This window comes from Canis lupus, chromosome 32, assembly GCF_011100685.1.
Source record: "Canis lupus familiaris isolate Mischka breed German Shepherd chromosome 32, alternate assembly UU_Cfam_GSD_1.0, whole genome shotgun sequence".
In the NCBI taxonomy this organism is placed as follows: Eukaryota; Metazoa; Chordata; class Mammalia; order Carnivora; family Canidae; genus Canis; species Canis lupus.
In genome coordinates, this window is record NC_049253.1 from 33236744 (window position 1) to 33254725 (window position 17982).

Below are 17982 nucleotides of genomic sequence, written 5' to 3' on the forward strand. Positions count from 1 at the left end.
GATCAAAGTTTTTAAAAGTAGATAGATAATCTTATGTATAACTTTGCAAAAATCTTGGGACACCTAGGTGGCTCAGTGGTTGAGCGTCTGCCTTCGGCCCAGGGCATGATCCTGGAGTCCCAGAATTGAGTCCCACATCAGGCTTCCTGCATAGAGCCTGCTTCTCCCTTTGCCTTTGTCTGTCTGTCTGTGTCTCTCTCTCTCTCTCTCTCTCTCTGTCTCTCATGAATAAATAAAATCTTTAAAAAAAAAAAAACTTAAAAAAATTGTTTTAGGTATTAGAGTCGTATTCATAGTTAAAGCAACTGGTTTTATTAGTTTACCTAGAGGATGCCTGTGTATTGGCAACAACAAAAATCCTACAAAGCTGGTCTTGTTTTAGATGAAATTTCAATTTTCTGCCAACAAACATTGAATATATTTATCCACTGGCCACTTGTCTGCTTGAAAAACAGCTTCTGGAATTTGTTGTTTCATAAAACATTGAGTATTAACATGTGCAGCTTTCTTCTGGTCTTTTGGAAGGCTATTCCCTGTGTTAAATGTGTCAGGAAAGCAGAAGCAGGGAAAGGTTAACATAAACCTTTGTGCCTAGCATTCTGGAAGTGATGGAAGCACTAAGCAAGGAACAACGAGCAGATGAAGCAGTCTAGCATACACTGTCCCCTGTGAACACCTCCAAACAGGGCACATTCAAAAATAGAAGAGTCCTAATAAAAATGAAGGAAAACTCCAGCCCTCCTTCAGACATGAGTCAGTATAGAGCGGTTGATAAGACACCTAGTACACAACCCAGCTCAATAAATTTTTGTTGAGTTTAAACTCCTCTGTGTCAGCATATCATCTTCATTCTGGGTCCAAAGGAGCCTTGGGCAGAAGAGAACCACAAAAGACAAACTGTTCCTATAATTCCTATAAATAGGGGAGAAGTCCTAATAGCCTGTTCTGTCCAGCTGACTCTGCCACTGGGGTAGGGCTTCTTCAGGTAGGTAGATGAGATTAGCTTTGAGCAGGGACTGTCAGGGTTCCCCTCCATACAAATCCTTTTAATCACTAGCTGGAATCATTTTTGTGATATGGCTTTATTCCTCTTTTTACTTGAGTTATGTCCAGACACCACCATAATTTTACAGCATGACTTAGTTTGTAATGTTATCCTTGATAGTGTCATCTCTTCCTCTCTCCTTTTTTTTTTTTAATTCATTCTAGGTGTATAATATATTGATTCAACAATTCTGTGCATTACTCAGTGCTCATCATGATAAGTGTACTCATTATCCTGATCACCTATTTCACCCATCCCACCCACCTTCCCTGTGGGAAATGGAAAACATCATATTATTTTCTATAGTTTAGAGTCTGTTCCTTGGTTTGTCTCTGTCTCTCTCTCTCTCTTTTCCCTTTGGTAGTTTATTCTGTTTCTTAAATTCCACATATGAGTGAAATCATATATTTGTCTTTCTCTGAATGACTTATTTGATTTAGCATTGTACCCTCTAAGCTCCATTCATGTTATTGCAAATAGCAAGATTTCATTCTTTTTATGACTGAATGATATTCTGTTGTATATATATACCACATCTTCTTTATCCATTCATCTATTGATAGACATTTGGGTTGCTTCCACAATTTGGCTATTGTAAATAATGCTACAGTAAACATAGGGGTTCATGTATCCCTTTGAATTGGCATTTTGTATTTTGGGGGTAAATATCCAATAATGCACTTGCTAAATCATAGGGTAGTTCTGTTTTTAACTTTTTGAGGAACCTCCAGACTGTTTTTCAGAGTGGCTGCACCAGTTTGCATTCCTACTAATAGTGAAAGAGGATTTCTTTTTCTCTACATCTTCAACAACACTATGTTCTTTCTTGTGTTTCTGATTCTAGCCATTCTGACAGGTGTGAGGTGCTATCTCACTATAGCTTTGATTTGTATTTCCCTGATGATCAGTGATGTTGAGCATCCTTTCATGTGTATGTTGACCACCTATGTCTTCTTTGAAGAAATATCATTCATGTCTTCTGCCCATTTTTTAACTGGATTTTTTTTTTAAGATTTTATTTATTCATGAGAGACACAGAGAGAGGGAGAAACATAGGCAGAAAGAGAAGCAGGCTCTTTGCAGGGAGCCCGACAGGGACTCGATCCTTTCATGCCCTGAGCCAAAGGCAGAAGCTGAACTGCTGAGCCACCCAGGCATCCCTTAATTGGATTATTTTTGAGGGAGTGTTGAGTTATATCAGTTCTTTATATATTTTGGATACTAACCCTTTATCAGATATGTCATTTGCAAATATCCCATTCAGTAGGCTATTGGCTGCTGGTTTTGTTTATTGTTTCTTTCACTGTGCAGAAGCTTTTTATTTTGACGTCCCAATAGTTTATTTTTGTTTTTATTTCCCTTGCCTGAGGAGACATGTCTAGAAAAATGTTGCTCTGGCTGATGTCAGAGAAATTACTGCCTGTGCTCTCTCCTAAGATTTTTATGGTTTCAAGTCTCACATGTAGGTCCTTAATCCATTTTGAGTTTACTTTTGTTTATGGTTTGAGAAAATGGTCCAGTTTCATTCTTTTGCATGTAGCTGTCTAGTTTCCCCAGCACCATTTGTTGAAAAGACTGTTTTTTCCAATTGCATATTCTTGCCTCCTTTGTAGAAGACTAATTGACCATGTAATACATGTGGAATTTTTCTGGATTTTCTATTCCGTTTCATTGATCTGTATGTATTTTTGTGCCAGTACCATTCTGTCTTGATTACTACAGCTTTGTAATGTAACTTGAAGTCCAGAATTGTGACACCTTCAGCTTTGCTGTTCTTTTTCAAGATTGCTTTTGCTATTTGGGGCCTTTTGTGGTTCTATACAAATTTTAGGATTATTCTGGTTCTGTGAAAAATGGTGTTGGTAAGTTGATACAGCAAAATAAAAAAAAAAATCTTTCATGGGTGGCTCAGTCATGTGAGCATCCAACTCCTGATTTTGGCTTAGGTCATGATCTCAGGGTCATGATATCAAGCCCCAAGTCAGGCTCCATGCTCAGTGCAGAGTCTGCTCGAGATTTTTTTCCTTCTCCCTCTGCCCCTCCCCGCCTTCTCACACACATGCTCTCTCTCTCTCAAATAAATAAATCTTTTAAAAAATCATTCACCAAAAAACAAAAAAATCATTCACCACAATCAAGTAGGATTTATTCCCTAGATGCAAGGGTTGTTCAGTATTCATAAATCAATCATTGCTCATTTCGGCAGCACATATACTAAAATTGGACCAATAGAAAGATTAGCATGGCCCCTGCACGAGGATGACATAGAAATTCATGAATATTCATAGACCAATCAATGTGATGCATCACATCCACAAGAGAAAGGATAAAAACTACACAGTCATTTTCATAGATGCAGAAAAAGCATTTGAGGGATCCCTGGGTGGCGCAGCGGTTTAGCGCCTGCCTTTGGCCCCGGGCGCAATCCTGGAGAACCGGGATCGAATCCCACATTGGGCTCCCGGTGCATGGAGCCTGCTTCTCCCTCTGCCTATGTCTCCGCCTCTCTCTCTCTCTCAATGTGTGACTATCATAAATAAATAAAAATTTTAAAAAATAAAATAAAAAATAAAATCCCCCATGTCTTTAAAAAAAAAAAAGAAAAAGCATTTGACAAAGTACAAAATCCATTCATGATAAAAGCCCTCAACAAAGTTGATGTTAGAGGAAACATACCTCAACATAATAAAAACCTTAAATGAAAACCCACAGTTAGCATCATACTCAGTGGGCAAAAACTCAGGAACTTTTTCCTTTCCCCTCGTGTCTGACACATTGACATTCCTTCCTCCAACATACCAAGAGCATGTCAGCATGGACAGCTTTGTACTTGCTGCTCCTTCTTTTTTTTTTTTTTTTTTAGATGGGTTCCTTTTTTTTTTTTTTTTTTTTAAGATTTTATTTATCCATTCATAGAGACACAGAGAGAGAGAGAAGCAGAGACACAGGCAGAGGGAGAAGCAGGCTCCATGCAGGGAGCCTGACATGGGACTCGATCCCGGGACTCCAGGATCATGCCCTGGGCTGAAGGCAGCGCTAAACCACTGAGCCACCCGAGCTGCCCCTTGCTGCTCCTTCTGCCTGGAATTCTTCCCTCACATAACTGTATTACTCACTCCACATGTGCTGTAGGCTTCTGCTCAAATGTCTCAGTAGCTATCTGGCCTTTCTTTACCACCTCACACTCCCAACACGTCTAGCCCCTCACTCTATTAAACTTTTTTTCATGGCATTCGTCATCATCTCATATACAGCATATTGTTTATTTTGTATCTTTTTCCCACCCAATAGAATTTGAGGTCCATGAGACATAAGCATTAATATTAAATATTAATATTTATTAATATTGAAGAACAATGTCACTTCTAAGGCTGTTGCATAATGTACATCATTAGATTAATCACATTGTAATTGAAACCTTTAATTTTAGTTTTAGAGTAGTTTTCTCTCACTATACTTCTAGTATGAGGAGTGGGAGGTAGGAGGACTCTGATTTAAGAACTCATTTTACTACTTTGCTCTTAGTAATCTTAAGCCACCAGAAGGTAATTTTCTTTGTGTTTTAAAAGCTCAGCAAGAGGGGCACCTGGGTGGCTCAGTTGGTTAAGAGTCTAATTTGTAATCTTAACTTAGGTCTTAATCTTGGGGGTCATGAGTTCAAGCCCCAAGTTGGGCTACATGCTGGGCATGGAGCCTACTTTAAAAAAAAAAAAAAAAAAAAAAAGCTCAGGAAGAAGCAAGATTAAACATGCCACATATGACTAATTATATAAGTAATATTTTTGAAAGGTTAAAATAAGATTCCAGTTCACCTCTATGTTTGCCTGCTAGCACCCATATTTTACAGTAACTCCTTAGATGATTTTTTTTGTTGTTTTTTTTTTCATTTTTTTATTTTTTATTTTTTTTAATCTTTTTTTGTAATACAGTAACTCACTACTGCTTCCAGATGGCCCTTCTTGTTGCTTGTAGATAATGTAGTTATACATGCACACACCTTGTCAGCAGGCTTACAGTCCACATGAAATCCAACCACTACTCCATTTTATACTCCAGAAGGAAGCCCCTTATGCTCCTACCCTTCCCCCATTAATAGATTACTGAACTTTGTCTATTCAAGTTTCTGAATCATAGTTGCCTCCATTTCTTTATAATATGAAGCTGTTCAGCATCATGAGTGTAAGGGTTAGTGAAATGAGATAGGATGAGGTCTTTGGATAAAAGTTAAATATTCAAATATAACACATCTGTTTTTCCTCTCCCACAGCAAACCAAGAGGAAACTAGATGATGCCAGCAAACGCTTGGAGTTTCTGTATGATAAACTTAGGGAACAGACAGTAAGTTTGTGGGGAAAAAGTAGGATTTATGATAATCATTTATTCCTAGTTGCTAGTAAATAAGCATGTCATAAGCACTCATATGTAATATATTTGGAGGCAAAATTGTGATGACAGTTACAGAATGGGCTCTCTCTAGCTGAATCATAAATATCATTTATTGGGAATGTGTGTGTGTTTGTGAGGTAGGGGTGCAATTTTAACTCTTCTTCTAACAAAAGAGCACAGCCTGGGTGGCTCAGTGGTTTAGCGCTGCCTTCAGCCCAGGGCGTGATACTGGAGACCCAGGATCAAGTCCCATGTCGAGCTCCCTGCATGGACCTGCTTCTCCCTCTGCCTGTGTCTCTGCCTCTCTGCCTCTCTGTGTCTTTCATGAATTAATAATAAAACCTTAAAAAATAATAATATAAAATATTATTCATGAATGAATAATAAAATCTTAAAAAAAAAAAAAAACAGTAGAAATAAGGGCAGCCCGGGTGGCTCAGCGGTTTAGCGCCGCCTTCAGCCCAAGGCCTGATCCTGGAGACCAGGGATCGAGTCCCACGTCAGTCTCCCTGCATGGAGCCTACTTCTCCCTCTGCCTGTGTCTCTGCCTCCCTCTCTCTCTCTCTCTCTCTCTCTCTCTGTCTCTCTCTGTCTCTCATGAATAAATAAATAATAAAATCTTTAAAAAAAAAAAAAAAGAAGAGTAGAAATAATAATCTGGCTTGTATTGACCCTAAAGTAACTGGCCTTTTGTTCACTTTAATTGCATTTCAACATTCTTCTTCTCCATTCCTTACATGAATCTCATCAGATAAAAATAACCATTTATCTCATGAGAACCAAACCAAAGAAAATTGTAACAGTGGAAGTGGTGTGGTCCATGGACTGATCCAAAATAAGTTCTTCCCTCAAAAGTTTGGGCATATAACCCAAGTAAGGACATGGGGCAGGGGTGAACAAACAGCTATAGCTTTTATGGTTTTAAGAGATGGTAAGATTACAAAAAGCAGTTAAAAATTGATAAATTCAGTACTGATGGAGGGCTGTTGCGCTACAAATACAGGTAGACTACAAGTTCAGTATCTCTATTTAGACACTGTATTAAAATAAATTGGGCCCTTACTTTGAGATAAGTGATTAAGAACCTTTTTTTTTTTTATTTTTTTTTTTTAATTTATTTATGATAGTCACACAGAGAGAGAGAGAGAGGCAGAGACACAGGCAGAGGGAGAAGCAGGCTCCATGCACCGGGAGCCCGATGTGGGATTCGATCCCGGGTCTCCAGGATCACGCCCTGGGCCAAAGGCAGGCGCTAAACCGCTGCGCCACCCAGGGATCCCGATTAAGAACCTTTAAATTGGGACGCCTGGGTGGCTTGGCGGTTGAGCGTCTGCCTTTGGCTCAGGGCATGATCCTGGTCCCAGGATCGGGTCCTGTGTTGGGCTCCCCTTGAGGAGCCTGATTCTCTCTGCCTGTGTCTCTGCCTCTCTCTCTCTGTGTCTCTCATGAATAAATAAATAAAATCTTTTAAAAAAGAAAGAAAGAAAAGAACCTTTAAATTCATATGCATGGGAAAAGTTTTAAAAGGTGTGAGGCTGTATCTAAAATATTTGAAGAATTAAAGCTCTTAAGTGGAGAAAGACATTAGTATTTCAGCCTGGGGGAGGAAAGCTTGGCTTCTTTTCTATAGAAAAATACCTGATTCATACATGTTCATAATTCATAATAATTTACTTACATAAATCATTTGTCATGGTTCTACCTTATACCTTAAAGAGTTGCTTGGTCCAAGAAACTATTTCTAGAAAAGCTAAATGGTTTATTTGCTTTTTTATATTTGTTTCAATCTCCTTTTAAATATAAGGGCTTATGGGACATTATTCCTTAATCTACTAATTTTTCCTCTTGATTCTACCTTTATTTCAGCTTTCACCCACAATCATCAATGGTCTACACAGCATTGCGAGAAGCATTGAATCGCGAAACTACTCAGAAGGATTGACTATCCATACCCACATCGTTAGCACCAGCAACTTCAGTGAGACCTCAGCTTTCATGCCAGTTCTCAAAGTCGTTCTCACCCAGGCCAATAAGCTGGGTGTCTAAAAGGACATCTTTACTCCCAGCCCAGCCATTTTTCCAAAGAAACATATTTTAAAAAATGTTAAGATATGGACCAATCCTCATTAGCATGTTTCCATAGCAGCCAGTCAAGAGCATTTACACTATTTCTGCAGATAATACTTACTTTAGAACTGCTCAAAACCCAGGTGCTTTCTTTTGTTTTAATCTTTTATTGCTCATGATGATTTTCATATTCTGCAAATAGTGTATTTCCTGGATTACACATAGTGTGTTTTCCTGAAGTATTCTGATAAAATGTGGTTTTTAAAACCTCAGTATACTTTTTGGAAAAGGAGCATCTGGTTATGCATAAAACAGAGCTAAAACCTAAGTTTCTTTCGTGTCCTCCCTACTTCCTCCATGTCAATCAGATTAAAGTATGTAATCCTATTTTATGTGTATGTAGTCTTTTTTTTTAAACAATTGCTCACAGTTTAGTTTAATCCCTATTTTTTGTGTCTTTGGCTTCACTCCGGTTCTGAACAAATAACTAAATCTAGAGGTTTACATAGATTTTAGCAAAGATTAATGAAGAGTGGGATCACTAGCTTTAAATATCCAATGGAAAAGACTGATTTTTTTGTTCTGTGGAATACATTGGACTTTTTTCTATTAATGTTTTCAATATTCTGCTTGAGTTTTAAGATTGAATTATCTCCATTTTATATTTAGAATTTGTTCATCCATTTTTTTAAAAGTCACACAGAGCCCTGGTGTTTAAGTTTAGAAGGAAAACTTTAATTTCTGTCACCTCCTGAATCAAAGGCAGCTATTTTTCAGGCAGTTTTTCTGTCAAGTGATTTTTTTATAATTTGTCTTAACAGTATGGTAAACAAAAGATAATGGTCCCCATAAAGTCTTGAGAATTAGATACTAATAATTCTTCATTGTTACATTATGTAATTCTACCTAAGTAGGTTGGAAAACTAGAAAATAAACATTCTGACTACCATGGAGATAGAGTTGCTGTTTCAAGGAGTAAGAGTAGTGAGTAAGAGTGTTCCTCAGGTTTTGTACATTCTGGGTGAAGTAGTTTGCAAGAACCTCTCACTTTGTTTTGCTGGGATTCCCCACTTACCAAATAAAACCTCTCTTTTAAAAATTAATCACTCAATGTTTAGCTCAGAATAGTTTTATAACTAAAAAAAGGTGGATCTTGATAGCGTGTGTAAACATTGGAACCTCAGGACTGGGGTGATCTCTCAGCACCCTGCCTTCTGTCTCCTGGGAGTATATAGTAGTCTTAGTTCTGTGACTCACTGACTAAAGTGGCAGCTTGGTCTTCTACAGCTAACCCTCAATTATGGGGTCAGCCCAAGACTCCATCAGAACAGCAGGCTAGCCTCTTGTAATTTTTTTCATCCATTGCCCTTATAGTTAGAATTTGTGTTATGTTTACCCTGAAATGATAATGGCATAATTGGCAGCATTTTACAAAAAGAACAAATTCCCAAAAGATGAGAAACAAGAGTAGGTGGCAGTAGAGCCCTGGCCAACTCCAAAGATTTTACAAGTATGAGTGTAAAAAATAATTTGTCACTGACATCTAAGCAGCCATTATCTTTCCTTTTTCAATACAGCATTGTGATATTTTTTTCTCCCTACTGTGGAGACATTTTTCCACATGGCTTATAACCTTGAGAAATTCCACATAAATGGACAGTGTGGTAAGACGAGCTGAACCCAAAATATTGTGTTGTCTCTGAAGTATGAAGATAAAAGAAGATTATGGAAAGAGTGTAGTTTGTTTTCATGAAGAAAACAGAACAACTTTCAAAAAGTTTGTGTTCTAGAGAAAAATTTTCAACTTGATTTTGTAAATGAGCCTGTTTTTAACGTTTTCAATTCCAAAGACATTGCATTGTATACCTGGATAATTCAGGCACCTCTGTATAAAGTTAGTCTTACACAAAGTTGTAGTGGATCTGTTGTTTAGTTTGGGAAGATTATAGCTGTACCCTTGCCATTACTTCATGCATAGTGATGAGTCATTCTTTCTGAATCCCAAATTTGTTCAGTTTTGCCCTTTGTTGGGTGCTTTTTATTTCTTTAACCTACTGAATTTTGAAACAAAGGGGTGAGAGGGAACCTGATAGGTGGGCCTGGGTGTCAGCCAGGAGGTGTATCAGATCTCTGGGAGATGCTTTTCTATATCGCACCTCCTCTTCTCTATTCTTCTTCATGCGGCCCTTTGTGCTGAGTGGGATGGATGTATTCTTAGGCCCCACTGGAGAATCTGTATGTAATGGGAAACATAGCTGATAGAGGTAGTTGTGCATTTGAATAGTGTGGCAGCAGGAAGAAGTTGAGAACAACTGCTTTAAACTTGACTGAGAGCCCAATGAGCCTATATATTACTTTGGATTCAGAAAACTCCCATGTACTCAGGAGGACAGAAAGATACAGTAGAGTTCCTGGCAACCAGATGTACCCTGATTAACACCCACCTAGAAGGCAAAGGGAGGGATGGTAACTGGTTAACACTTTTCTTGATAACTATTTGTCTCCTGAGCCAGATTTGGGTTCACCCAAGAGTGACTGCAAGGTCAACTGTTGACTCTTCTGCTGGTGGAGACATCATTTGGAACTGTCCTGAAGATTCAGCAAATAGTGTATGCATACATACATAAGTATGCATGCGCCGCTCTTGATTCTGTTCCACCTCTATAATGGCAGCATTCCCATGGAACTGCTGACAGATCTGTGGGTGTTCACCAAATGCTGAGGATGTCGCAGGTAGCATCTCAATAAGAGGGACTATCTATGCACAGAAAATCTTAACTATTTAGTCTTACAGATAAATATGCCAAATCTGGGCAGCCCCAGTGGCCCAGTGGTTTAGCACCACCTTCGGCCCAGGGCGTGATCCTGGGGACCCAGGATCGAGTCCCACATTGGGCTCCCTGCATGGAGCCTGCTTCTCCCTCTGCCTGTGTCTCTGCCTTTCTGCCTCTCTCTCTAACCAGCATGTAGAGCTTGTTTGGTGAATCTTCATCCTCATTACGTTTTCTGGACAACCGCACATGGATACGGTATGGAACATTCCTTATTCCTTTGGCCCAGACAGCTTTGTTGAGCTGGTGTCAATGGGCACATCTGGAGTTCCCATCTCCTTCATGGCAAATTTCCGGATCTCTTTGAGTGCCCGAGGGGCACGCTTCTTGAAACCCACTCCTTGGATATGTTTTTGAATGTTGATGGTGTATTCTCTGGTCACTACCTCGTTGATGGCAGAACGGCCCTTCTTCTTCTCGCCACCCTTCTTTGCGGGAGCCATTCTGCCAGGCCCTAGTTGGAAAGGAAGGGGATGTGTGAGTTTTAACGTGGTTGGTGTAGATCTTGAAAAAAGCTAATAAAATCCAGCAAAAGGAAATAGACTTTTTTATTTGAGAGAGTGTGCACATTCATAGGGGGAGGGGCAGAGGGAGAAAGAGAAAGAATTTCCAGCAGACTTCCCTGCTGAGCAGGAGCCAGACATGGGGCCTGAGTCAGACCTCACACCCTGAGATTGTGATCTGAACTGAAATCAAGAGTCAGATGCCCAACCAACTGAGCCACTCAGGCACCCCGAAAATAGACTTTGGTATAACTATGTTACATGTTTTTTGCATTCTGGACTCATGTTTCCAGAGATCTGCTAACGTATTTATTTAGCAAGCAATGTTGTTAGTCTGAAACACCTAGAATGACTTTGTATAAACATCATTACCCAGTAATGTCTGAAGTCTTTATTTTAATGGAGATGCACTCCCTGTTGAATTTGAATTCAATTTTTGCCTGACATTCCATAGACCTATAAGGCTATTGTTCATCAGGTAGGCCTGTTCCTGCTTTTATTGCTGTGCCTTATAATAATTTCCCAGTCCATGACCTTTCTAAAACCACCTTTTGTGAATTAGTGGGTTCATGCTGTGCAAATGTGGGGTCAGAGCAGGGATGGCTTCAGAAGCCTTGCGAAGTACAGGAAACTTTCTACTTCAAAAAAATACAAGAGTTTGTTGGAATTTTAGTGTATATGAAGTAAATCCTAATGAAATTTTTGTCTCAAACATCTTCCTTTATCTCTTTTATACCTTTTTTTAAGATTTTATTTATTTATTCATGATAGACATAGAGAGAGAGAGGCAGAGACACAGGCAGAGGGAGAAGCAGGCTCCATGCAGGGAGCCCGACGTGGGACTCGATCCCGGGACTCCAGGATCACACCCTGGACCAAAGGCAGGCGCCAAACCGCTGAGCCACCCAGGGATCCCTCTTTTATACCTTTAAAGGCATTTTCACTTCTCAGCTCTAGAGAGTAGCACTTTAGTGCTGTTATTAACTTGTTTGTTGTTTTTTTTAATATTTTGTTTATTTATTTGAAAGAGAAGGAGTAGGAGGAGGGGCAGAAGCAGAGGGAGAAGCAGACTCTCCACTGAGCAAGGAGCCCCACATGGGGCTTGATCCTAAGATCTAGGATCATGACCTGAGCCAAAGGCAGATGCTTAACCAACTGAGCCACCCAGACGCCCCATTAACTTGGTTTCTTTACTTCAGTAGGTATTTATAACAGGCTTCATACAGTTCAGTAGGAAAACTTGATGTCCAAACATTTCCAAGTAGGCGACGTAAAAATGAACCAGCTGGGAGTTTACTATAGGAACAGAATGGATTCAAATTTGATTAGAAAAGGAAAGTTCCAGACTGTTTTTTCTGGTAAGTAAAAGGGTAGTAATTCAAGGAAACCATTAAGGCTGGCCAACAAGTATGATTTGGTTAATGATGAGAAATCATTTCATTTCATTTCGCTCAGTAAAGGAACCTCACACTCTAGGAGGACTAGAATGTGTGGTGGAATGGAATATCAAAACAGACTTCAATAGCGTAGAAGGAAAGCAACCATCTCCTAAAAGTGACCAAAGTTCATTTTAACTTCTTGTCCCTCTGACTATTTCCAAGTAACTGATAACCTTCCTGACCACCTTTTTTGCCCAAAGGAGTCTTCAGGAGAGATCAGGTCCACAGAGTCCTCTACTGAGAGGTGCTGCTTGAACACCCTGAAGGGACCTCAGCTTTCCTGGTGCAACTGGTAAGCAGTAGAATCTGAATTCAACCCCAGACCTCAGCCTAGTAAGCATATTGCTTCCACAAAACCACATTTTATTCAAAATAAATGCTGCTGCAACAAAAATGAGTTCTGCTTTCTAATTTCGCTCTTTTCCCTCCTATTAGTCTGCAGAGACCTGGCATTTCCCACAAACAAGGAATATGGTTATAATAAGTGGATAAAGTTACTGAGCATTGCGTGTTGGCTTTTTTAAAGCAGGTTCTCTATGTGCTAGGGAAAAGGGCGCCTGGCAGTCCAAAGCCTACATCTCCATGGCTTGTGATATACCAAGGGGAGAGGAAACCTCTCACAGTACCCTAAAACTGATCACAAAGACAATTCCAGTTGCTTCCTCCTGGGTCTCATGCTCACTACCTAATTGAGTTCTGTGCCCAGAGAGATAGGATACCAGAACTGGCTGGCCCACATATAGGATGAGCACAGTGATTTGAAGCTCCCACCAGAACCCCCATGGGACAGTTTCCCAAAGGAAAGGGTGCAATTTAGAGAAAAGCAGGGAGAGAGTAGACCAAAACAACCCTTACCTACTGGAGGGAAGCCCTGGATGGTCACAGTAAAAAGTTGCATAGGGGGTAGTGTAGAAGAGCACCTGTCTGAGAGTCAAAAAACAGTTTGAGTGTCTTCTCTGCCACTAATTGTCAGTCAAATGCCACCACTTCTGCCTCCCATTTGTAAAATGAGAGGTAGGACTAGATCTCTAATTTCACTTCCAGCTCTGGAAGTCTGTTTTCCATCTATCTTTCCTACAGCATCTTTGTATATTAACTTTGTATTTTCCCTCAAAGGGAATGGAAAACAAATTTGGATAAGCACCAAAGCTTTGAAGAAAGATGACAGAGCTCAGGCCTATTTATATTTGGATACCTTTTTTTCCTTTTGTAGAATTAATTTCACTGCTAATTTGGAGAAAAATCAATGCAGCACTTTCCTTGGTTGGAAATAAGTATGCAGGCAATAAAAAAAAATGTTTCAATTTGAGGACTTGGAATAAATACATTTGCTCGGCCTTGAGGTCCTTAAGTAGTGAGTTCCCCTCTGTAATGATCTATATTACCATGAAATTAACCCTTCTACACACCTGTTCCCCACATCAAGAATAGGCCACGTTTGATTACATACGATAGATACTCAACAATGAACGAGTTTTTTCTCTGGTGCTGCAAATCTGGGTCACCCTTTTGACATTCCTGAACTCTATTTACAAATGCCCCCTTCCCGCCTGAGAACAACAGGGGCCTTTGCCTTTTAAGAGCAGCCTGTGGTCATTGACACAGCAGGGAGAGAAAGAGGTCATTGAAACAGAAACAATCATGCTGCTAATACTGAAAAGTAAATAAGAACTTCTCTACGTTTATCTGCCCTTGGAAACCAAAATAAGGATCCTAAAAGAAAATGGGGCAGATGTTTGTGGGTGAAGGGGAACTGGAGAGCTGGAAGAGATGTGGGTGAAAACCTTGTCAATACTGTCTTTCTTCTGTCACAATAATAAGGATTATTCATTTATTTCAGAGAGCTGGGATTTCACAGCAGGGGGAGAGAGAGACATGGGGGGGGGGGGGATTTGCTTTGGTTTGTGCACCTTGGTTTCAGCCACGTGTTGATCAAAGGGGAATGTAGTGTAGGTATTCACAAATGTTACCTGGCCATAACCGGGTCTTTAAAAGATGATCAGTGATCCCTCCACAGCATCTGTTAGAGTTTGTGTTGTAGTCTTCTTATAGTGAGTATTTGATTGCTATCTGGCTTCCCTACTGGACCATAAGCATAGCCATATACTCCTCTTGTCCATGCAGCTGAGCTTATGTTTGGCTTCTAGAAGAGGCTCAATAAATAGATATTGAATGAAAGAATGTTATGAGATTCAAACTGAAGATGACTCGGGAAGATGCCAAGAGCAGCAGATGAGACAGGTTTTGATTGGTTTCAGTATTCCAGTGCATTTTTTATCAAGTAGACACTCTTAACTAAAAATTAGGAAGTAAAGGCCTTTAAATCTGGCCATCTCCCATGCCTGGTTTCGTGCTGCCAAATTGTAGCACTTTATTAAGGGTGGTCAGGAAATGTGGGAAGTTTTAAGTAATAAAGCTAGGCTTTTGTTAAAAAAAAAAAAAAATACTCCCCACTCTCTTCACATCCAAAGCAATAGAATCATTCATTTTACAGCAACAAGTTCCCCTCTCATCCACTGCTATAAAATCTCAATGAGAAATGTTTCCAATCCATTTAATACAGAAAAAGGGACCGACCCTTCTGTGACTAGAAGAAGCTGAGAAGACTAATTTTCTATTAAGCCCATAGTGTTACTGCCTCTCAAAACCAATCTAGTAATCTTGGATGCTAACTTCCCAACTTTATGCTACTCTGAAATTAACCTAAAGCCTATGAGTGTTTCTTTCACCCCGAGGTGCACAAAGATTGTTTACATTTGAAGTTGTTGTCCATGGATCTCATCCAAAAGGCAGCGTCCCCTGCCTCCTTGTTTAATTCCACAAGAACTTCAGATGTAGCCCTTCCTGGTGCTAAGGGAGTTGCCTTAAATGGTTACCTCTGATAGAGCAGGTGATTTTATTTCACAGTTCCCTGCTGCAGCTACAATTTGTTCTTTGAAGGTCTGAATCCCTCCAACCTACCCAGTTATGCTTCTTTTCCCAGTCTGGACCCCTCAAATGCACCCTGGCTTCTAGATCAGGCAGGTTTTATAACTGCAGCAAGTCCATCTCTCCAGCGTGATTAAAAAATAATGAAATACCCACATGATCTTGACAATTGAAAGCTGTTACTTGGTCTTGTGAAGGAAGCCTCCCCTCAAACCATTGGGCACCTGGCTCACAGTCTTCTTCAGCTAAATTTGGGCACCCATCATGTGTGATTTCAAACTCTTAGGAAGGTCTTGTCCAGTAAATATCAACCTCCTCAGCACCAGTGTTCCTTTGACCTTCTCATCTCCAAAACAGCCACTCCTGGGACGCCTGGAAAGCTCAGCGGTTAAGCGCCTGCCTTCAGATCAGGGCATGATCCTGGAGACCTGGGATCGAGTCCCACGTCGGGCTCCCTGTGTGGAGCCTGCTTCTCCCTCTGCCTAATTCTCTGCCTCTCTCTCTCTCTCTCTCTCTTTGTCTCTCATGAATAAATAAATAAAATCTTAAAAAAAAAAAAAAACAGCCACTCCTATTATAATCCTGTAGCTTCACCTTGGAGTGGATCATTGGAAACTCTTCTACCACTAGAGATCTTAAGTCCCAAATCTTACTCTTGGAGCACATTGACCATTAGTAACTTTATTCTCATTCCCTAACAAAGAAATCTGCTCATCAACTTTTTTCAAAATATTGATGCCTTTGATTCCTCTACTGTATATGAGTTTTTAGCCTCCTTCTGATCACATCTCCTTTCCCCAGCCTGGGCTCTGCACAAACTTCTCTCACCAACACCTTGATTACCTGGCTCTCCTGTCCTCCCATCAAATCCCTATACCTACTTCAATTTGGATATTGCATCAGACTGCTGAATGAGGCTGTGTAACTGTAACTGTGCAGACTGATGCCATTATAAGCTTGGAGCACCCATTCTGAGTTGGGCCCTTAATTTGGCTCAACAACTTTTAAAGAGTCCTTGGTCAGCTTCCCCTTTCATTCTGCTCAACAGCTCTTGGAAGCCTTCATCACTTTTTCCAGCTCTCTACCAAATTCCTACTCTGCTTACACCACAGATGACCTGACCTACCCTGTGTTAGGTTTTTTCCAAAATGAATGGGGAGAAATTAAAAAAAAAACAGCAGAGCCAGGCAATAGGTTCAAGAGTGCTTTCAATGGGGAGCACTCCTGGGCGAGGTTCGTGACTCAGAGAGGTGGCCCGAGTCAGGGAAGTTGCACCTGAGTTGGGGAGTGTGAGGGTTTTTAAGCCTTATTGGTTCCGGGTCTGGATCCGGGTGGGTCCCTTGCCTAACACCGTGTCCCTAGGTGATTGGCTGGGGGTAGGGATAGTACAGACGATGGGAGGTGGTCCCTGGCTGGAAAGTCCTGGATGGAAAGTTTTGGTTTCCTGTCTAAGCTTTGATTTACTGGAGATGATGTGGTGGTCATGGCTGCTTTGGCGGGAAGATCAGCCATTTTGGCCCAATTTGAGATGTCCACCATTTTGGGTGCCCCTGTCTCTCAGCCAGCCCAACACCCTGCAAAAGAAACAGGCTATCGTGGCACCCTCCCTCACTTTACTGACTCCAGAAGCTCTATCTGCCCTCAGTCTCATTTCCTTCCAGTCTCTAAGAACAAGCTGTTCCTCTGTTCAAAATGCAACCATCTGATCACCTGATCCTATCTTAGCTAACTCCCTCCCTAACCCTAGAAAACTAGCTCCATCAAGCATCCTCTTCCTCCTGTTTTTGACCTTTGACCTTTCATGATCTTTCCACTAGCCAACAACTGTGCTGGAATTCCTCTTATCTGAACCCTTAGACACACTCAGTTTTGCTTCTCCATCCTTCCTCACTGCCAAGCTTCTTGAAACCATGATTTATATATATATGCTATGCTTGTCTCCTCCTCCTTATTCTTAAATTTCTGTGTAAAGTCTGTTCCTATAACTCACTGAAAAGGCCTTGGCAAAGGTCAGCAATGACCTTTGTATGTAGTGAGCTCCTCATTTTCCCTCCTTGATAGCATTTCTGTAACATTTAATTTTGTGAATCCTCTCCCACATTTTGCTGATTCTCCTACCTTTTTCGTCTTCTCAGTCTACACCAGGGGCTTCTCTTTCTTTACCATTCTCATGAATAGTAGTAGTTCACAAGAATTCCACCCAGACTTTTTCTACCTTCCAGGGCAACTACTTCTATCGCCATGTATTTTACTATTGAACTATGACTAAATTCTCTTCCAGCCTAGACCTGAACACATCTACTTGGATGTCTGATAAAGCAAGACTTCTTTTCCTTTTTTAACTTGCTCTTGTTTCTTTGGTCCCAGTCTCCAAAATGATAATTTGAATGATTATGGTGACAATAATGATTAATATTTATGGGCTCCTTACTACATGCCAGACTCTGTGCTAACCTTTAGTTGCCACAAAAATACTATAAAGTAGTTATTATTATCCCCATTTTACAAAGATGCTAATAAGCACAGATTTAGTATCCCAGTAAGTGACACTTTCACTTGAATACCAAATCCAGAGAGCCAAAAAGAATCCTCTATTCTTTTTTCTTCCTCTTTCATGTTCAATCAAACATGAAGTCCTGTTGGTTCTTCTTTTAGTTTCTTTGGATTTATCCCTCTTCTCCAGAATCTGTGACTTTGCCTTACTTCTGACCCTCTTCTTCACTTGATCAGACTCTTTAAATAGTGCCCTAACCGGTCCTCTTGCCTTCAGTCTTTCCTCTCT

General features: G+C 40.3%; 2 protein-coding genes and 1 non-coding gene across 13 annotated transcripts in view; 2 read left to right on the forward strand and 1 right to left on the reverse strand.

Moving 5' to 3' along the window:
• SEC31A (SEC31 homolog A, COPII coat complex component) overlaps positions 1 to 7886 on the forward strand; it is an 80230-nt gene extending 72344 nt beyond the window's left edge. For all 11 annotated transcript variants that reach the window (XM_038582271.1, XM_038582273.1, XM_038582274.1 and 8 more), the window contains 2 exons: positions 5313 to 5384; positions 7299 to 7886. In XM_038582271.1, coding sequence (XP_038438199.1) covers positions 5313 to 5384; positions 7299 to 7478 — 252 coding nt within the window. In that variant the 3' untranslated portion in view covers positions 7479 to 7886. The remainder of the gene's footprint in view (positions 1 to 5312; positions 5385 to 7298) is intronic.
• LOC119867261 lies at positions 3236 to 3339 on the forward strand. Its single transcript, XR_005382996.1, has one exon. It is a non-coding gene; the product is annotated as a U6 spliceosomal RNA (small nuclear RNA).
• A 2540-nt stretch (positions 7887 to 10426) lies between the features above and the next one.
• LOC102156381 (60S ribosomal protein L31-like) lies at positions 10427 to 10921 on the reverse strand. Its single transcript, XM_038582282.1, has one exon. It carries the CDS (start codon positions 10771 to 10773, stop codon positions 10543 to 10545), a length of 231 nt encoding a protein of 76 aa, XP_038438210.1. The 5' UTR covers positions 10774 to 10921; the 3' UTR covers positions 10427 to 10542.
• Positions 10922 to 17982: the final 7061 nt, after the last annotated feature.

Bases quoted from the DNA above. Each gene is read 5' to 3' on its own strand.
- LOC102156381 (XM_038582282.1), bottom strand. From the start codon at position 10,773: ATGGCTCCCGCAAAGAAGGGTGGCGAGAAGAAGAAGGGCCGTTCTGCC.